The sequence below is a fragment of the Rousettus aegyptiacus genome, unplaced genomic scaffold, assembly GCF_014176215.1.
Source record: "Rousettus aegyptiacus isolate mRouAeg1 unplaced genomic scaffold, mRouAeg1.p scaffold_m13_p_4, whole genome shotgun sequence".
Classification (NCBI taxonomy): Eukaryota; Metazoa; Chordata; class Mammalia; order Chiroptera; family Pteropodidae; genus Rousettus; species Rousettus aegyptiacus.
In genome coordinates this window covers 69,811,629-69,834,518 of record NW_023416307.1, presented here as the reverse complement: position 1 = coordinate 69,834,518, position 22,890 = coordinate 69,811,629, and the positions used below count along the sequence as shown (strand labels likewise).

The 22,890-nt window shown below is 34.4% G+C and overlaps 1 protein-coding gene across 11 annotated transcripts in view; it reads right to left on the bottom strand.

Moving 5' to 3' along the window:
* The window catches only part of LOC107510804 (ABI family member 3 binding protein), a 221,433-nt gene that overhangs the window by 165,716 nt on the left and 32,827 nt on the right, over positions 1-22,890 (bottom strand). For all 11 annotated transcript variants that reach the window (XM_016144711.2, XM_036218492.1, XM_016144713.2 and 8 more), the window contains exon 2: positions 931-1,110. In XM_016144711.2, coding sequence (XP_016000197.2) covers positions 931-1,110 — 180 coding nt within the window. The remainder of the gene's footprint in view (positions 1-930; positions 1,111-22,890) is intronic.

Genomic DNA, 22,890 nt, shown 5'->3' with positions numbered 1-22,890 from the left:
TAAAGTAATTATCTTATGTGAAATCTAGTCTAAACATTTAATTAACGATGTTACCCTGTTACCTGAGTTTAAGGTACAACCAAGACTTCTCTGTGAGGAATAAGGGGCTTCAGAACAAAATGGATTTATCTTCAACATTCTCTGCATACATGCATAAATGCCAGATCTGATCTACAGTAGTTCAAGTTACAGGATTAAATATCTGGAATTCATGGAAAGACTATAGTAATAATCCTAGCGGTGATGCAAAATATAAATCTCTAATTATTCATAAAGCCTTTGAAAGCATTCATAATAGATGCTCTCTCTTTAAAATGTTATTCTTTAAAAAGGTCTAATTTGCAAACTATTTTTCTGAATAAGACTTGAAGGTGATCGCATTACATTTTAATGTGATTAAAACCTTTTCAAGGAAATGTAAAACTTTATAATATAATATATATGAAACCTTTAATCTTTTTGTCTGAAATACTCTACATTTTTAAAAAGGTAATATATACTCTTTTCTTTTTAAAGGTACTTCTTACAAAGAGACACCCAAAAAGCCATAGTTGTCATTTCCCACCAGAACAAAGTAAAGACACCAAGGAGGAAACTTAATCTACATAAAAAAGCCATATTACAGAGATTCAAACCAGGCATTTTAGCTTATTTTTTTCTCTATGCAATTTTAGTCATGGGGTCAGGGATTGTAGGTGCAATGACAAAGTTGATTATTCCTGTAGTACATGCAGAATATGCATTACATAGTTTTTAATGTAAAAAATTGTGCTCTCGGTTACAACAGGTATAAAGCGTATTTGCAATTCTGGCATTTTACTTGGCTGAGGATGTAGAAGAAATGATGCTTGCCTTCAACATTTATGTATCACGGAACACCCATTACATTTTACCTCCCTTCTTCCCATGCCTGAAATCCAAACGTCTTACCCACTACAGCCTCGGTGTATTTCCCTTCCGCCGGAAGAGGGAAGTATTGGTTTGGTGATAAATTGCTGCCATATCCCAGGAGAAAACCTTCCAGTTTTATGTTAGGACTTGGACGTAGGAACTTCAAGAAAATGGAATCACTTGTGGTATTGATGTGGACTTTCATGTTTGGCCTTTTACCTAGAGATGGAAATGAAAATATAGGTGGCTGTTACTTTACCTCATTAACATCCCAGGACGATTTTGGAGCAAAGGTTATCTGTATTGTAAATCAGGTTATCTACTTAGTTACTCAATATCACAATGCACTCATCTAAATAGCTACAATATAGGTAATTTTTAGAATTAAAATTGTCATTAAAAGTCAGAAAACTGGCTTTATAACATTTGAAGCAGTCAAGAATACAAAGAAGAACTGTAGGATTTAATATTTGGTAATTTGTCATTGAGAAGTAGATGAGATTTAAGGATATTCTGGCTGTCCAGGATTGCTCAGAACCTTCATTTTCTACATACTGTCTGGGAATGGTGAAAAGATCTATAATTGGTAAATTAAATTACTGCACTTTGAAAATCCCCTGCTTCCTCTATGATGCTCTTTGGCTGTGCCTCCACAAGATTTAGTGATTTATAGAGTTGGAAAGGGATGAAAGTGAGAGGGTTTCAGCTTAAGGGTAACTTAGATAGCAGAATAGGGAAGTCTAAAAGAGGAGAAAGGTAATTTATTCTATTTGAAGCTCACTGGGTCAGTAAGACAATTACATGGAGATACCCAACAGTAAATTGAATGCTCAGGATGCTCAGGAATGGGATACAGATCCACCTGGATGTCTTTAGTTTCTAAATGATCATTAGATGATTTTTTTTCCAGAGAGACTATAGAGGGTGAGGAAAAAAATTTAAATTTCTAAGGCCTGTTTTTCTTATTAAATTGTACTGGCAACAGGGGCAGATAAGCACAATAACCTGAGTCCTTGACCAAGCAGTGAGGAAACAACACTGTTCTTTATCTCTGAGGCCAGAGGAACCGAAATCAAAGGCCTGCTCTGCCAGTACTTAGGAGTATGGCCTCTGGCTACTCATTGAACAGGCTTGAGACTTCCTTTCCTGATTTGTAAATTATGGATAACGGACAACGTCTACTTTGACAGGATGTTCACAAAGATTAATGCAAATAGTACTACCTCAAAGCTGGCACATAGTAATTACTCAATAGTTGGTTACTTGATTAGGTCCATTCATAACCTTTTAGCCACAAATTAGATGTCCAAAATGTTTTTTAAAGTTTTTGTAAGTTTGTCAAACTAATTTGGTAACAAAACAGGATCTTAACCATCATTAGGCCATTTAGTCTTTTATAATCTCATTGAATACTCAGTGTGACTATTTACATGTTTAACCGTAGAAATATTGATGTGTTTAAGGAGTGCTGGTCAAGATGCCACTAAAGAGGTTACTTAATATATATGGTCTGGGTAGGTATTCTAGCACACTTCCAAAATCCAAAGATGTCTTGATTTCTAAAACATGTCTGGCTCCAAGTGTTTTAGATAAGAGATTGGGAACTTCAATGATTTTCTTTCTTTATTCCACATGGATTTCACATTTTTAAAAAGTATTTTACCTATTGGGAAGATTGCATTTACAAATTTAATAATTCACATGCTGTATCTCATTAATCAAAGTCATATTGTATATATACCAGTCAGTACCTCTGAACACGATGGGCTTTCCAATCATATACTAAATTCATACTATTCCAGCCAAAATAAGCCTAGACCACCTCAGTATAGCCACATAACAGGATTCCATTAAGCCATTGAAAAAATAAAAATAACCCTTTCTTGACTACCAGCTTGTGGGAACCACTGTTACCTCAGCATCCAGTACTACTGTTTCTAGATATACTTTGTGCTTCCCAAGAATTTGGTGTAATTTCTGTGAACTTCTTGATTCTCAGATAGCTATTCCTATACTTGTGGCAAAGTTGAAACTCAAAGATATTAGGTGGCTTATCCAAAGTCTGAGGAAGATTTATCTAGTCCAGCTAATCTAGTCCACTTCTCTCATAGAACAAACAGCTAAACTGAGGGCAGTCACACTTCTGTCACTCTGCAAGTTAAGTACAGGGTCAAAACTGGATATCAGGTTCTCATTAGGTTGGACTTTTTCAATCATTTTTATTGAGAACTTCATCATTAGCCAATAGAGTCAGGAGAGACCAACCCCCAGACATAACATTCACGTTGATGTTAACTGCTGATGTTTTGTCCTAACTTCATTAGATTTTGATGAGGTGGTTTATACTTCAGATATAACAGATATTTTCCCTTCCTAGTTATGTTAACCCTAGAGTTATTTCATCCTGTTCAACAGAATGGAACAAATATAAGTCAAGCACATACATATTCTGCTACCTTAGAAGGTAATCAAATCTCATAATAAATCAAAACATAGCTGGCCTGTTTTCAATACCTTTTTGGGAAGAAGAAATTAAGGAATCAGTGTACTTAGGCTGCATGCATGTTTGACTATGATTTGAGAGTCACAGAATCATCACATTAGACTTTGCTCATAGATTTTGTCCTGATGTACCACATTATCTATCCCCTTGGATAGATAAGTGAGAAAAACACAGGCTGTAAATAGAAGCACTGACTGACAGAAGTGGAAGTGTTCTCATTTCCTCTGCACAGGAATTTTTATGACTCCAGTCTATCTCCCTTTTACTAATAACCTATGTCAACAAATATACATCAACATCATGTGACTTTTCAGATGAATTGGCAGTTAACTGCCCTCCTTAACCCAAAATTCCAATTCATGCTACTTTCTAGAGCTAAATTTTAAAAAGCCTCGAAAAAGAAAAACACAAAAACAAGTATTACCTCAAAATAGAATCATAAACTTAATAATTTGAGACTTTCATTCCAGTTCCTTATTTGGAGGCGACACTCTAATTCCTTCATCTTGCCACATATTACTTATTCTTGTATTGCTTCTCAACATGTTATTTGTTTTTGAACAGTATAATCTCACATTCTGCAGTACATACTAGGCCTTGGCCCTACACCTGTGCTCGCATTGTTATCGAGTATGGTTCCCTCCATCTCTGGTTTGCTTCTCTCCACCCTTTTGTTTTCCCAGTTATTACTCCATTAATCCCTTCAATGTTCAGCAAAAAGCTTAAGCAATTTTTGCCCTCTCAGTCTGAATAAGTTTGTAAAGTGTTCCTTCAAATGAGTATTTAAACTTTATCCTGTTGGACAATTTCCCCGATATTTTAGGGTAAATCTGTGAATCCTATAATAATTTTTAATCTTTGATAAATTTATTTTCATTCCGAGTAATTGTGGCTTAATGGTTTGGAACACTAGTCATGCAATGACAGTTATCATTCAACAATTATTGTGAAGGCCTCTGGTGAATGACCTAGACATTATAGGGAAATATAACATGATACAAGCTAACTAGGAAAACAGTTATAAGAAAAATGGCATATATGTCACACAGAAAACCCCAGGAGTAGAGACATAAGAGTACTGAAGAATGTTTATTATATCCTTACCTGAGAAACAAAGCATATACCAATTAAGAGTGAAAGAAAATAAAGAATGTAAACATTTCAGGGAAGGAACACTAGTATAGCTGAGGAAAAACATTGCATATTGGCAAAGTGGAATCTTGGCTGGATGACAAGAATTTCTAGTCCTCTGTTTGCAACACTCTAGGGTATCCCTAAATATTCCAAAGGGTGCTGTGAAATTCCGTAATAAAAAAAAGTCTTTCAAAACAAAATTAGAATCCCCTTTTAATTTTTGAAAGTAAATACATGCCCTGTGGCACTAAAAACAATGAATAAAGCAGTGAGGTTAAAAAAATCAGACAAAAAGTAGGCACTATAAGTTCATAGGATACTCTGGGTCAACCTACGGAGACAAGTTGCTATTGCTGTAGGTACAGGTGTTGAGCAGACATTTAATAATCACCCCAGAATTCTGGGTTCCTGTGGTCAGTTTCAATAAAGCTCTGCAAAGACACGTAGCACAAACACGCCACTTAGTTAAACCAGCTAACCTACCATGAACATCCAGTCTTGCATCTCTGAGAAAGGAGTTACTGTTATAATCCATTCAGTAGGAAGAATACTTTCATGTCTAATTTCAACAAAAATTATACTTTTCAAAATATTTCAAAATTTAGTCTAAATTGTTGATATGAAGTTGGTCGAGTTGATGAAATCACTTCAAGAGAAAAGCCCCAAAATACTAAAGCTGTCTTCTAAAAGTGAAAAATATCTATTACTGTAGCAGCAATAATTAACTTATGTGCTTTCCATTTTGTGAAACATTAGTGAAGAAATTAGAAATATTTTAAATAGCAGTTTTTGAAATAAACCATATTGGCATTAATTTCCATAAGATATGAAGTTTTAAAAAACGCTAATAATATTGATGTCAATAACATAATAACTCAGTCATTTCAGGATTGAAAGAATAAACCTGATTCTTACCCACAGTATGTTTATCTTTTTTTGCACACATTTTATTTATACTGCCAACCTCTATATTTATTCAGTCACTTATTTGGTTATACAAAATCATATTTTCTAAGATATCAAAATTATTAAAGCAATTCCCACCAGTTCAGATATGACATATGAAGCATATATTTTAAAAACTGATAAATTGATCAAATTTAAAAATTTTTTAACTTTAAAAAAACTAACTTGAAAAATAAAAGCCAATCTATGGATTGGGAGAAAATATGCTTAATACATATCAGTTAAAGAAATCGTATCCAGAATATTTAAAAGAATTCTTGCTCCCCAATAAGAAGACAAAACATTTTTAAAAAGGGGGGCAAAGAATTCAAATAAATTCCTCACTAAAAGAGATATATGATAGCCAACAAGCACATGAAGAGATGCTCAAACATCAGGATCATCATGTTTACTGTAAGGGGTCAAATAGAAAATAATTTAGTCTTTGCAGGCCAAACGTTCTCTACCACAACTACTCAACTCTGCCATTATAGCACAAAAGTAGCTATAGACGCTGTGTAAACAAATGAATGAGTCTGTGTTACTGTAACACTATATTTATAACAATAGGGACCTGGTCATAGTTTACATGGTAAAACATCATTAGTCTTTAGGGAAATGCAAATTAAAACCATAATGAGATACCACACACATAAAAAGGGATAAAATTAAGAAGACTGTCAAGCGTTAGGCAGGAGTTCTCATACATTTTGAGTGTGAATGTTAAATGGTATAACTTGTGGAAACTGTTGGGCAGTCACCAAATAACCATTAATTTTATGTCAAGGTGTGTTTACCCAGGAGAAATGAAAACATAAATCTGTGTAAAAACTTGTATGCAGCTATTCAAAGCAGCACCAAACTCAAAACAACCCACATGTCCTTCAACAGTTGAATGAATAAACAAATATGGCTTATCCATACAATGGAATATGACTCAGCAATAAAACAGAACAAATTATGGTTGAATCTCTGTCTGTCATGGCCAATGACCATCTGATGTAAGGTCATGTAAGCATCTTGGCATTATAACACCAGTGAAAGTAGTTTTAATAGTTCCTAACATTATTATTAACCATTCGACAAATGGTACATATATAAAATCAGCAAGTCTTTTCAGGTATTATTATGCGCCAAGAACTTACAATTATGAGTTTCAAATGTATTCCATGTTCTTAGACAGCAGGTTACAAGCAGAAAACATTCCAATGCCTTTAAGATCATAGCAGCTTATTGAAAGCTATCAAGACGTCACAGCTCACATTTACGTATTAAGTAGTGGTTACTATTTGACAACATGTTCAAAGGCTTCCAAAAAATCAATTGATAGCATGACAGTTCAATTAAATAAAATCTATGCTGTTATACAAACTATATTTTAACATTGGACTTGGCAATAATTTAACATTCACTTTATTCTTAGAAAATCAAAAAAGGATCATGTAACAGGCTTAGTGCTCAATGACTCTCTCTGTCCTTCTACCATGATCCAAGGAAAGGTGGTAGAAGGAAAAAGAAAAACCATATGGAGTTTCAGTAATTTTCCTGTGACAGCTACAGAGTGAAGGAAGTGGCCAAAGGCAATTAGAAAAGTATCTTCAGTTGTTCCTGATCCTTAAATAGAAATGCTTAGTCTGTATTCTATAGCATCACATTCTCATACCAATAACAACTTGAAAGCCAGTGATACAAGTGGAAGTTTCCATTGCAGAAAAAGCATGCAATATCAGTTACATATTTTAAAGAGAACAGAAGTTAAATGTTGCTATTAATTATATAATACTAGGCATTAAAAATGACTTCCACCAGTGCTGTAATGCCAAGATGCTTGAATAAATCTCTCATTGGAAAAAGTCTGTGCAAAGTGGTTATGAAGATGAGGAAAGTCATAACCCATTCTGCAGCTGACATAATGGTATGCCAGAAATAATAGGCAGAAAGAATTAAATTGCTCTGGTGGTGGTAGTGGTCATGGTTTGTGTATGCAGAATTATAATTAAAAACAGAATAATTATTAGACATATCATTTTTAAATTTCGGGTTCTTATATTCCAACTATCAACCCCATATAGCTCATGGCATCCTGGCTCTCTGGATCTCCAGGCTAGAATTATTTCTGGAAATGCCATAGATTCACTATCACTCTCTTCCTAACTATTAGGGAATAGAGTTTCACCAAAGGCCTGATACAGAATTTCTGAGAACTTGCGAAGAACTAGTGTGCAGTAAACATGGAGCAGCTCTATAACACATTTTCCAGAAACAGGGATGCCACCAACAGTTGTTTAAGTTGTATAGTGCAAAACTCTAAATGGCACCATTCAAGTCATCTTTAACTTATGGCTCTATACAGCAGCCACGATCATAAACACCATACAAAAATAATTGCTACTTACAAAAGTAGGTGATTTGATAAGAGTAGCCAACCTGAAACTCTCTAACCTCTTCCCATAGTCCTCAAGATGCTTCTGCCTACTCTGCCCTTCTTACTACATGACTTTGGTTTGTCGTCCCGGCCTTCTGATTCTGCTGTCACTGGTAATGATGGATATAGGTGGTAGGAGACCTGGTATAAGAAATATAGAAATTTTCTACGAAACTTGGACATTTTGCTCCCTAATTTACAAATGCAATTATTTCACCAAATATATGCAACTGAGATGATGAATCAAGGATCTAAATAAGAATAGAGGAAAAGTTTCTAGGCATTCAGGAAATGGTGAATTAAGAGCTTTAGAGGTGAACAGAAGACACTCCTACTTGTTTTTTAAAATGCACACCAGAAAACATAAGAAATTCTGATTAAAATCATTTAGGTATATACAAAGCAAGATTTTTATAAATCTAAAGAAATATGACTTTTTTTAAGTACAGAAAAAAAAAATTTGTGGTAAACGTCCCATGAGCCACATGAACGGTTTCCAGGAACAGAGAATGGGAACTTTTAAATAAACTCAGAACATGATTTTACATGTAAATGATCAGTGTTAGCAAGAAGTTCAAACTACAGTGTACCATGATCTCTATTCCAGCATGAGCAGAACAGCACATTCCCTCTCCAGTGCCCTGTGGTGAGTCTCTAGCTGGAGGACATGTCCCACATGCAACATGTACTTAAGAGTTTAAGAAATAAAATAAAAAGTCCCAGCTCTCTTAGAGGGCTCCCCTCATAAAGCCACATCTGAATAATTCCCATAGGGCCATAACCCCAGGAGTCAACATGTTTACTTCATTAGGACCTTAGAGTCACCAAATACCCAGAGGATGTTTGCCATTGAATTTTAAAAGAAATGCTCTTTTGCCAAAAATCTGAGTGAGTTAATGTGTGCTTCCTAATGGCACTTTATATCTGTTTGCCCAACTGTTTGAATAAGTGAGTTCCATTTCAGCTAAAACCACTACAGTGTCCACCTTGGTCAGAATTCCCAGTGTCCTGATTCCTCAGGCCAATACTTGACCATCTGGTGACTTTGGCTGACTGAATGAGACAGATTAAACCTGCCAATGTTGACATTTCAGTTCCACTTGGCAGGGGCAATAACTTTGTTACCTACTTTGTGACCCGACCAACAGCCAAGCAGAAAAATTACTTTTCAGAGACTACCTTGTATGTCAACAGCCTCTCATTCTTAAGAAGAAATCTCATCCTGAGACATACACAACTGTCATTTGCATTCACTCCCTTGATCTAACTTTCCCTAAATTATTTTTTAAAGCCTGAAGCATTCTGGAGGGTGGTGGGGGGAGGGGAGTGCGGGGTAGAGGCAACCACATGACTATGCAAGAAAGGAGACGCTGACATGGTTAACTTCAAACAACAACAAAATCTAAATAAAATCTATTTTTGCTTTGGGGGAATTTGAGGAATATGTATTTTTATTCATCTGCTTTTCATTTTATTCATTTATTTGCTACTAGGTACTAGACAGTACTAATACCAATTCAAAATGACCTGTCTGATCACAAAGGTTGTGCATTCTAGCAGTAAATTAGGTAGCTGAGCAAGTCAACTATTTCACTGCAGCAAGATTAGTGCAATTAGTACAATGTGGCTACAGCAGGGGGGCTAAATCTGATGGAAAAGGTGGAAAGAAAGGATGTGAAAAGGAAGTGCCCCTTTAGTCTTGTTAAACTAGCCATAAAAATAGTTTTTATTCTATAAGGATATGCCCAATGCAGGTAGGGAAGGAGATATCAACGTTTATTTTGTAAATACTCTTTCTATATTGTTTTAGACAACTGGTAAATTCTTAGTAATTACTATTTTTTAATAGGTGCAAAAGAAAAAAAAGAACTTGAACAGGACAAGAGATTTAACAAAACTCACCTCCCTTCTTTTTGTTCTCGACTTGATTTTCATGAAAATCCTGGGATTGATTTGCTTACATTCTCTTACTATTTAAAGGAAGGAGTGATGGTAGTTGGTGCTCCTAGTGGAAGGTGGGATCGGGTCCACACCAGAGTTCTTAAAGAGCAATCCCCATATTAGATCATCAGCATCACCTGGAAACTTGTACATACAAATTCACAGATCACACTCCAGACCTCATGAGTCAGAAATTCTGGGAAAGGGGCAGCAATATGTATTTTTAACAAGTTGTCTGTGTAATTCTGATGCATACTCAAGTTTGAGAACCATTATTCTCAAACTTGAGAGTACATCAAAAATAGAATGAATGGGCCCAATGTCTTTCGAAAGAGATTTACAGAGGAGAGAAAGAGTGATTAAGGGGATCATTTTATAAACTATATATATATGTTTAACCAATGTACTATATACTTGAAATTAATAAAGTAAAGAGATTTACAGATATGCAATACAATACGTAGAAAAAAGGACCTCACTTACAATTCTTTTAGATTTCCTATCATGAAAACTTTGTATGTATTTTGGTCTGTGAACTCTGTGAATTAGGCTTTCTAGAATTATAATTTCTGAAGAAACATAAGGTAAAATATTTTTAAATCTTTGGAAAATTTCTCTGACTTCTAGCACCAGCTTTGTGTCTTTAAATCTAGCCAATCTTTTTAGAGACTTGTAAGATGAATTAACTTTTATTATAAAAAAAATTCTAACATACAGAAGAGCTGAAAGAATTGTGCAGTGCACATCAACAGAGACCACCAAATCAATGATTAATATCTTCTTATACTTGTTCTATTACATATTTATCTCTCTATCCCTTTATCCATCCACCAATTCATCTTATATTTCAATAAATTCAAAAGTTGCACTTCAGTATTATTCACCCCTAAACATTTCAGCATGCATACAATTAACTACAGTTAAATGTTTTTCTTTTGAGATAAAATTTACATATAATACATAAATCTTATTGCACTCAACATAATGTTTTAGATATTTATCACTTTTGTTGCATGAATCGAATTTGTTATTTTCATTTAGTATTCAGATAATCATTAAAACCAACATTTTTACATCTTTCAGTGTCTTTACAAAGTATCAGCCTCTCCTGATTCACTAATTTTTAAATGCTGATTATATTGTATAAAATTTTCTCTGACAAGGAACAATTTTACATATGTGTGTGTGTGTATATATATATATATATATGATATTTATTTACATTATGCTATTTACCAAGCAAATGACTAAACTATAAAGATTCTTATTTACAATATATAAATAATACTTAATTATAAGACTTAAATGTTTAGTAGTAAATGCAGACAAAACTACATAATGGTTTTATCTTCACTGGAAGGCTAAGTAATGGTCACCGATACTCAAGTTCTCTGATATTGTTCCCTCTTACTCCTAACTAATGGAATGCAAGGCACAAGTGAGCCTCTTTTGACAAAAAAAAAGTGTGACAGTGCTTTCTCATTTAAGACTGATGTTCACTAAGAAGAAAGTAGTTAAGTTTAAAGATGTGCCATAAGGAAAAAAAGGTTTATCCTGACAGTCTTGAAATGATCAGGTATCAAAAACCAGAAAAGATGTCATTATGATTAATATTACTTTCTTTGGTCAATTTTACAAAAGGACCTATACTCCTTTTTATTTTCTTTTCTCAATAACTCTAATTTGGATACACAGTAAATTCCATTGACCAAGTAATAGTTGGATTTAATCGATGTTCCTCTTTATCAGACAAGGCAGAAAATTCACACAATTTAACAGCACCATAAGAAACCCTGCACATACACATTTAAATATTTTCATTGTGAAAACATTGCTCCAGGGAGCAAACTGGAAATATTCTTGATAAAAATGAAAATTTTGCCATCTTATAAAACACTGTCAAACAGTAACAAAACTTTCTTAAATAAATCTGGCTTTTATTTATTTTGCAAAGTCTCACAAATAAAAATATGAGATGGAGCTGAAACAAATGGTTTCATCCGCCATCACTGTTTAAACATCTGGAAACTTCATGTATTATTTGTAATTTGTTCAGTTAATAAATATGCAGTGCTGAAAAATAACTAACCCACCTGAGAGTGTGACCAGGTGGCCTCAGGTCCAAAGGCAAAGTGGGCCATGACACCCTAGGAGGCTCTAGGAATGGCCATTTGTTAACGACCCCATAGTGGGGCATCTCATTTTAATATGTTGTGGAAGAAACAGAAGGGGTTCTGGTATCAACTTTGCCTTTCACTGTGTTTCACCTAGGTCACTTGTCCTCTCTAAGCCTCATTTTTCTCTTCTAGAATGAATTGGAGAATCCCAAATCCATTCTCAATCTTATATATAAGAATATCTCTCACACCTTATCTAAACAAGATACTATCTTCCTATTAAAATGCAGGAAAATAAATTAGAAAATGAATTTGTTTCTAGAAACAATATTCTAATAACTTCTAGGTAATCTATTTTTCACAGGACTCCTCCCAAACTGCACCTCAAATGTGAAAAAGAGAAATTGTTTTCATAGGCATTGGAAAGAACATGTGCGACTATCATATAATCTTTTAGAGTTTTTGTGAGGTATAATCCTACAGTATAAAATTCACCCATTATGTAAGTATACAGTTCAATCATTTTTAGCAAAGTTCTAGACTTTACTACAGCTACCACAATCCAGTTGAAGAACATTTTCATCACTCTAAAATATTCCCTGTACCCATTTCTAGTAAATCCCTGCTCCTATCCTTAGCTCCAGGCAACAGCTGGTGCTTTCTGCTTTTCTGGTCATTTAATATAAATGAACTCATACAACATGTGTCTGGCTTCTTTTATTTAGCATAATGTTTGTAAGATTCATTCATTTATGTTGTATTACTAGTTCATTCTTTTGATTGTTGGATAGCATTTCATTTTATGAATATTTCGTCTTACCACTTTCTCAGCTAATGGATATTTGCATTGTTACCAGTTTTGGATTATTATGAAAAATGCTGCTATTATGAGTAATTCTACAAGTCTTTATATAGGCATATATTTTTATTTCTCTTGGGTAAATACCTAAGTATAAAATAGCTGGGTAATATGGTAACTTTGTGTTTATCTTTCCAAGAAACTATAAAACTTTTCCATATTTATACTAGTATTTAAGATTATGAATATTACTTTTTCTTGAAGACAGCACCAAACGGTGATCATCTACAAAATGAGCTATATTGTTTTATCACTACCACTAAATATAAGTTATATAATTAAATTAATACTTTTAAAATCTGGGATCTCTATCTTTAGTCATTAATGAGACAAGACTACTTTTCTTGTTACAATATTTTAAAGTAAATAACTTCAATTTATCAAGAATGCAAGAAATAAGCTTTTTGTCAAACAGTGCAGTGGTCACTGATATTCTTAGCATGACTATGATACAGAATAAATCACTAAGTTGTCTTCTCAGTCTCCAGTAATTTTAGTTTTAAGAATATTTTACCTATATAATTGTTAAAATTTGTTCACCAGAAAATTAGCCAATTCTGGAGAGATTAACTTTATTATTGCTCATACCTAATATTAAAGTGACATTTGATGTAAACTTTGTTTTTGTAAACCAAATGTCTTACTGGGTTTTTCTATGTAAATAAATGTCTATAGTGACTTGGGATTTATTGCTATTTTGATAATATTTGTCATTGTTTCTTTTTCAATGAATTAAAATTCAAACAAAATTTGAACATTCTGAATGCCTAAGATGTTTTCTAATATTAATAAAATCTTAAAATTTCTGATCGTGCTCATTTCGCATATGTATGTATTTCATTTTTAAATTCTCTGATGGTTGTGATTAATGTAGCATTTAAATTTTTCTAGAAAAAGGAAGCCAAAATGTGTTGGTATGGCTGCCTACTGGTCTGACATTAAAATTCCTCAGCCTATATGGTAGACATGATTTAAGCCTAAGACTAGGTACTTAAAATGAGATTTTATAACATTTATAAAAAATGAGCAAAATCTAACTGAATGAGTTGGGGGAAAATATCTTCTTAAAATTGCAGAAATAAGAAGGAAGTCTTCCTCATAACTCTTTTTCATGTGACAAAGTTTTTTTTTCTCTTGTATTTAGAACTTAGGAGCTGGGACAAATTGCCCCTACGTCACTCCAAATTCTAAGCTAGGAAATGAAAGAACAAGATTGTGCTTTGAATATTCCAAGTACTCTTCACAGGAGATTGTCCCTTAGATACTGAAAATAATTCAATTCGCACTGGTCATGCTATTCACCAATGTGAGAGGAATCAATTTCAGTTGTAAGAGAAACAGGGGAAGAGAGGCCAGGAGATATAATAAAGAACTAAAGTAAGTTGAAGTTGAGATAGTAAATTGTTAGGTAACAGAAGCTATTATAAACCCAAGAAAAAAGATAAAGAATCTATGACAAGGCAGCTCATCGCTAGCAGGAAATGGACACAACAGAACACTATAGTAAAAATCCAAGGTTCCACTATGTGGTATCCAGATTTTCACAGCACTATAACTGTTATGACCCGAGGAGGAGACAAATGTTAAGGATGGGTAGAAATTAGCCAAAGTGTTAGTATGCATATGGGGTGAAAACAGAGGGCAGGAACAGTATTCTCAGGCAGCTGGAATAGCATAAGCAGAGGTACTGAGAGAAGAAACTGGTATACTTAGAGACCCTAAAGAAGGTCAATGAAAATGGGATATAATAGGGCAAGGGGTACACAGGGAATCTTCAGAGGACAGAAGGGACCCCATGTAGGCCACATTATAGAGCTATCATTGTGTTAAAAGCAAATCTAAATTATTTCACCACTAAGCTGTACACACACACACACTGACACAAACTTCTGAAAATGAAAATAAAATTTAAATCTTAGACAGTTATAAAATATACCCACATGGTAGAAATCTCGCCTCACATGCCCTCAACAACACGCAACTCAAGTAAAATTCTCAGAGCAAAATTTGATTTGTAAGGAAAAAAAATGCTGTGTTTTAATAAACACACACGAATATATTTTACAAATAGATTAGTTTCAATGGAATTCAGTCAATACAGGTCCCTCTTGCAAACATCACGTGCTATTAAAATAAATTGTTATTGCTTTTTTTGTGAAGCAATAAAGGAAATGCTTACTTCTCTTAAAAAAAAGTCAATTATTAATTTCATGGTTTAGCCAAAAGTTAAGTGAAAATAAAGCAATTGGCTCTTATTGACTCAATTGGCAAGAGTAGCCTAAGAATTATGCTGCTTACAACTTACTGTAATTGTCTTTCCCAAATTACACCTTTATTGCACTGTTTAGCCCAGGCTGGTAGCACATTTCCTAGTTCTTTTCCTATTACACTCATCTTCCTTTCCACTCCAATAAAAACTAGTGGTTACCAGAAGACTATAGACTAGTGGTTAGTAGTGGGGTGAGAGAGGAGGGGGATGTAGATAGGGTGAAGGGGGTCAAATACAGAGGAATAGAGAGAGGGTGAAGGGAATAAAGGAGATCAAATATATGGTAGCTGAAGGAAACTGGACTTTGGGTGGTAAACACACAATAGAATATACAGATGTCAAATGATAATGTACACCTGAAAATTATATAATTGTATTAACCAATGTTACCTCGATAAACTTAACTAAAAAATAAATAATAAAATATGCAAATACAGACTTATTTTAATAACAAAATTTAAGAGTTGTAAAAGAGATGGAATATGTTTTAAAAATTACCCATTATCTAATATACAGAGAGGTCTTCTGTAAAGATTTTTTACATGTCCTTCCAAATATTTTTCCTAGGTATGATATATATGACAGGTTACAAAGATAGGGTTATATTCTAAGTGCTATTTTATAACCTGCACTTTCTTTAACATAAATATACCTCCACATCCTCATTTTTAATGACTGTTCTATCTTTTTATTAATTCGTATTACCTCAGTGAGTTAGCAGAGTTTAGCAATCATCTCAATAATTTCACAACTGAATTTATTTTGGTGAAATTTTATGTTTATTTTAGAGATGACGACTTGATCTTACAAAGATTGTATTATTGTTTTGAGCCTAGATTTTCATCACAAGATCCGTCATATTGAATCCATATGGCAATTAGATAAACTCACTGTATTGTTTGTAAGATTACTGCCAATATTTTTGGCTATGGGGGTGCTAATATTTCCGTGTCTGGAGATTCTTTGCCTGGTCTTATAAAGAGTGTGGCTTTGGGGAGGGAGGACAACATAGTGGGAAGACATAAAATCTGTGTTCAAGTCCCAAGTTACAAGATAATTAACTCACTGTCTGGATGTCATTCTCCCTTATAAAATGGGATTAATCATACATAGCTATCTTCTTAGCGTGGCTGGAAGGATTAAGTGAAATAGTTTGTGAAAAGCATTTTCTAAACTGTACATCTTAGTGATAGTTGTTCTTGATGTGACCTTATTCATGGGTTCTGTTCAATTTGGATGTACTTTCACTTTGTTAAATTTTTTAAATTTCAACCAAATATTTATTCTATAAATATAGCTACATGAGGACACTGTCCCTGGCACAGGGAGGATATCCAAGAAATATTTTCCCAATGAATGAATACATTTAATATTTTTCTTAAATGGAAATATTGTACCTGATAGGAATTAATTCTAAGATAAGCAAATGAGTCACCACAAAGAAAAATGTATTATATTGGAAGATCAAGACTTGTGAGAGTTATTAATTAATATAGTCAATAAATTCTACACAGAAGAGTAAGCCACAGCTGAGGGACTTCAGAGGAATCCTAGCTCACTAGAAATGAGGGGGTCAGGAATGGTGTCACAGAAGTGGCATCTGAGCTGCATCTTGACTGTCAAGAGGGACTTGTCCAGAGAATAGCATGAACGGATTTCAGATTGAGGAAAAGTGAAAATGAGTGTTTGGGTGTCGCTGTCTATGAAAATCTATTCTACAAGATATTGTGTAAAGTGTGTACTATAAAAATCTCTTATTGTTCCAAAGTCTTTCCATCCACTCTGTAATTTAAAGTTAATATAAGATCATAAACATCTGATGCCATTTCATATCATTCCCACATGGAAATCTTTCTTCTTCTAAGTGAAGAGTTATAGTTAAGGGATCAAAACATCAAATAATACATGTACTTTATTTTTGTGGTGTTTACCTATTCCAGGCATCTCACACTAGTCATTCATAGTAATGTGACGTCCAGTTTCATGGAGCTGGGACAGGAGCCAGGGCCATAAGTCTAAGCTCGGCATACTAAATTCCACCCACCCAGGTTGAAGAGAAGTACTTCAGCCCTCTTTAATGAGCAATGGTGGACTAATTCTTACATTTACCACTTAACTACTGTTTATGTGAGAGCAGCTAAAAAATCTAATTTCCCACATTAACATTAGGACAATTTCAGTGGTTTTAATGATTCTAGAAATATCTGAGACACATCTAGTGCAGATTGGAAAATTCTATGTTTCAGACATTTAAGTTCCCATTATCTGTAATTTCTCTATATATAGCATTTAGCACCTTAATGAGTCTGCTTTTACATATGCACCCATGAGTGCGTGTGCCCACCCACCCACAACACCTTGGTTTTTCTCTGTGACACAATAGTATCCTAGATCTCATTTTTCTAAAAACACTTCTCCATCTCTCTCCTTTACTTTTCTCCTCTTCTGGCCCTCATAACTTGGCAACCTATTATGGTTCAGTCTTTTGCTCCTTCAGAGAACTCCCTCACACTCAAGTCTTCAACAATAACTTAGCTGCTATTAAGTAACTTAGCTCACTCTCAAATCTATGTCTCTATTTCTGAATACTCACTCAGCTTCAGTCTTCCACACTTCTTGAACTACCATTGACACTGCCATTAATGACTCCAAAACCTAACTATCATAATCTTTCTCAGAAACCAATTTACTTTCCACCTTCCCTACTTCCCTTTTTCTACCACAGTCTAGACACTCAAGTCAATTCTGCAGACTCATCTTTCATATCTTGCTATAAAAATGGCATCAAACAGAGAGATCCAGGTGCAAAGATGTCTATGACTTTGCTTCATTATCATCCTGGGGCTTTGGAGTAGTGGTTGCCTTCTGAAAAATCAAACTCAAGGAAAAAGTGATGTTCCCTCTTTTCCTTTTTTCTATCAACCTTGCCTACTTCAGTGCAGATCATTTCAGCGCCCTCTAATTTTATTAAAAGTAAAGAGTCTCTTAAGGAGAAACCACATGTAGATTATGGTTTGATATAATTTAAATCATGTGAAATGAGTTATAAATAAATCAGTTTCCTGGCGATTCTGATTTTACCATCTTTTCTAGGCCCTTTCAATAAGATCACTGATAATTATTTCTAATTCACCCATTTGAACACTATTGAATAAAATCCCAGCTCTTCCTGTTGGTGTTCTGATCTCTGAGGGGAGAAGGCATTTTTATCTCTGGTCTACAAATGAATTCCTTAAGTTTTGGTCAAAACTGCTATTCTTCCAGTTCAATTCATCTAAAAAAAAAAAAAGATTTTTAGGGAGCTGCCCACAAACAAGGCCTTATAGCAGACCCCGAGCTGTAAAGATAAAACCATCTCATCCTTGACTTAAATCCCACTTAGGTCTCCTGAGTTGCTTACTTGCCCTTTTTTTCTTTCTCTCTCTTTTCTTTTCCAACTTATGAAATCGTATCCTGCATCTTTTGATGTCATCTTTGATTTTTTTTTTTCACCCTTCAAATGTAGCTCTCCCAAACCCCCGTATAGGATGGCCTCATTCTTTTTTGGGAGACGGGGTCATGGGTATTCTGGTCCTGCTTAACACCCATAAACTTATCCTGAAAAAAACCATCCCTCTCACCTATTTTTATAATCACCACACTCAACGCCTCTCCAATCTATCCTTCTTGACATTTTCAGGTTAATGATCATACAATCCTCCTTTATTAGGTTACCTTTTCCCCCTTCCACCTCTAGCATCAAAACAGTAGATGACTACTGAATGCTCACAGCATAAAGGTCAAAATAAGGCTACCCACAGATGGAAAAGAAAATAATACTATTACAAAATAATGTTGCATTCACATGTAAGATAGTAGATATACAAAAATAAGCAAGATACTTCCAATCCTTGCACCTCAGTGATGAGGGATACTGATGTCTAAGTGTTAATGTTAACTATATCCAGAGAGTTACATTTGCAAAAAAAGGAAATGAATTTTCTGAGGCATGGGGGAACATACTTTTAGGAATACTTCTCAGAAGAAGAAAAGCTATTTTACCTTTGAGAAAAGCAGACAGTTGGAGAAACTATTATCATACTAAGTTAGGTTTGCCATTTATTGAATTTAGAAAGAATAGAAATTACTCTTCAGGGAAGGGTTCATAGGGGAAATCAGAACTTCAGCTGATCCTTGAAAACAAAAGCTAAATGAAAAGCAGGGCTTGGAAGAGCAATTCAGGTAGAAACAAATTGATGTTGAACTACACATCCTGGACCTAGTTACAAAAAGCACAGAGGCCACTTTTGTTGAAATGAGAGGAGTGTGTTCATACTTACTTGGAATCTCAGAGTTAGAAGGGACATGAAAGTAATTGTTTTAGTTCTCTCTCTCATAATGACACTAGACAGATACACTGGAGCCAGACAGTGGGTTAACTCTTAGGATGAACTGAAAACCTCTCACCCTTGTAAACACGAGTTTGTCTAACAAAAGCCCAAATGCAGCAATACTAGGCACTGCATTTCTGGTTTCATCAGAATATTTTCCTCTTGAATATGGTATTTGGAGATGTACATGAAATATTTGCCTTTTAGAAATAATTCAGTGGTATTTGAAACACTGTTATTTTCTAATGGGACATAATAAACCAAAACTTGGAATTGGCAATACAAACAGGAAGCATTAACTTCAGGCCAAAAAGGCAACCCTTCTGTTTGTTTTGGCAAAATTTTAAAAAGGCTGAAGAGGGCTAGGAATCATGAAATCTTGGAATTACCCTTTGGATAGAATTTCACTGGCTAACCGTTAGTCATGGAATCAATTTAAGAATTCTTTTCACTTATATGCTCTCCCTAACTATCCTCCTTACATTTATTTTTAGAATGGCCATTCCCTAGGAACCCTTTTTCATTCTTCTTCCTTTTCTCTGTGTTTCACTGTTATAATTTAAATATAAATCATGCAATAAATGAGAGTAACAAACTGACCAAATACAAGTACTTTACAATATGTGTTTAGCACTCCCTTCAAAAATAAGTTCCAGGGTCCTTTACATTACATTTAGTCTTAGTAGATAATCTGCACTAGATCATCTTAGCATACAAATTGTATCCATGTAGGGGCCAGATATTAATTTCAATAGTAATCCTGGGCTGGTGAATGCTTTTCCTTCACAATTCGGGACCCCAATTAGAGTCAGATAAATTATCATATAAATCCACAAGACACAAAAGCACTCATGGAAATGCCTATATGAGCTCTCATTTTTATCAGAAATGGCACGTTTCCACCAAGCCTGGGACAAAAGTTAAATGTATCTGTCATTCCTTTATTTTTCACTTAGGTTTAATTTGTATGGGAGATAAACAAGAGGGAAATAGCAAGAAGTAAAGCCAGAGGTAACTGGGCTAGATTGCTAGGGCCTTCTAGGGAGGATTTGGACATTCACCTTGAGATGGTAAGCTACTAGACATTTTTGAGCAGAGGAATTATAAAATTTGATTTGTATTTTAACAGGATGACTCTGAATGTTATATTGAGAATATTCTGAAAGGCAAAAGCAGGAAGACCTGTTCAGGTGCTATAGCAATAATCCAAATGAGAGACGATAGTAGTTTGAATCAAGATGAGAGAGAATGTGAGAAAAAAAAATAGAGACATAAAAATCCTTGATAAATTTTGAAAGTGGACCTGGAAAAATTTGTTAATGAATCAAATGTGAGATTAATGAGGAAAAGAACAAGGAATTTCAAATGTCTCCAGATTTTTTGACCCAAGTACATGGAAAAATGAAGTTGTCTTTAAAGAGTTCTGATGGTAGGAAATACAAACTTGGGCAGAAGGCACTAAGGGGCTTAGCTTTGGACATGCTAAATCCTAGGTATCTATTAGAAAGTCAAGTGGAGAGACTGAGTAGAGACTTAGATAAATGGGTTTGTAGTTGAGGGGTGTTGTCAGGGTTGGAGACCGAAATTTTCAGCTGTTAGTGTTTAGATATTTAAAGTCATTAGACTAGATGAGATCACCAGGAGAGGAAGAGAAGGAGAGAAGTGATCCAAGGGCTCAGTCCTGGGACACTAATTTAAGAGATCTGTGAGATGAGAGTGAATCAGCAAAGGAGCCTGAGGGGTAGCCAGTGAGAAAGGAGGAAAACCAGACACATGAGGAAACGGAAACCCAGAGATGTTAAGTATTGATCAAGGGAGAATCAAACTTTAACCGCTCACAGCTTAGCTCATGGTGCAGGAGACTGTGCTGGCACTCTGCATAACTACATATTTTTATGGCATATCTCATAAAAGTTGTCCAAATATGAGAAACATATTGCTGGTGCTACAAATGATAAATTAACTTAAAAGTGAAATGGAGAACAAAGCAGAGACCACATGAGTGAAAGACAAACCAACAGTCTGAACAAGCATTTTCTTTGCAGCCTCATTCCATTAGTGAATGTACTTTGAAGATACACTTTACTACAATATTTTTATCCAGAATAATTTTGCCATATAACAAATATTCTCTAATATACTATATTGGAGAAACAAGTGAAAAGACAATACATATCTGTAGTTTTAAAAAAGTAACATAAAAGACAGAAAGAAATTTAACTATGGGAGGTGAACACAGTGTAAATATATATATGCCTTACTGTTAAAATGTACAGATGAAACTTATTGAATTTCATTAACCAGTGTCACCATAAAGAATAAATAAATAAAAATTTTAAAATGAATAAAATAAAAAAATAGAAAAAATAATAAAATTTTAAAAAAGGAATATAGTATCAAGGTGTTCCAAAACATCTCTAGAATATCGAATTTTGGATTTCCACTTAGGATGTAGAAAGGTGGAAAAAACACTATTTCCACACTACAATAATCAAAAAAGAGTGTGAGAAACAATCTTCAAATTTTTTGGCTTTCTTAAACTAATCAAAGAGCTGGGGTTTCAGGGAAACCATAACTCTAAGAAAAAACAAGCACATCCAAGGAGAGATGTCAGAGGATATCATAGGAGCTAGTAATTCGGCTGAAATTTTTAATGAATTCCCGAAAATACAGAGACCATGGGATGCTCGAACACAAGGAGAATTTTCACCCAGTTGCTGGTTCTTTCTACGAAACTCATCATTGCTTACAGGACATATTGAAAACAAAAACTTTCTCAAACAAAAATTGAGGAATATGTTGCCAGTAGATCTGACTTGTAGAAAATGTTAAAAGAAGTCCTTTAGTTCAAAGGACTTTAAAGGATACTTTAGTTCAAAGTATCATAGGTCAGAAACTTAGATCTATATAAAGAAAAAAAGAGCATTAAAGAGTAAGTGAAAGTAAAAGAGGTTATCACAATGAATCAAAGAATAACACCTAACTATATGTTGTCTATAAGAAACCCGCTTTAAATATAAAGATATATATAGATTAAAAGTAAATGGAGCTATACCATGCTAAGGCTAATCAAAAGAAAGCTAAAGTAGCTATATTAAGTTCAGACAAAGCAGACATCAAAGCAATGAAAGGTATCACTAATACATGGATAGAGGTTCAGATTCTTCAAGAAGACATAACGGTTCTTACCACATATGTTCCTAACAGTAGAGATTCAAACTATGTGAGGCAGAAACTGATAGAATGGCAAGGACCTCACATGAATTCACTATCATAGTTGGAGGTTTCAACACCCCTCTATCAAAAATAGACAGATCCAGCAGAGAGAAAATCAGTAATAACATAATCGAACTTAACACCACCAGCAATCAACTGGATGTAACTGATGCATATAGACTACTGCATTCAACAAGATCAGAATACACATTGTTCTCAG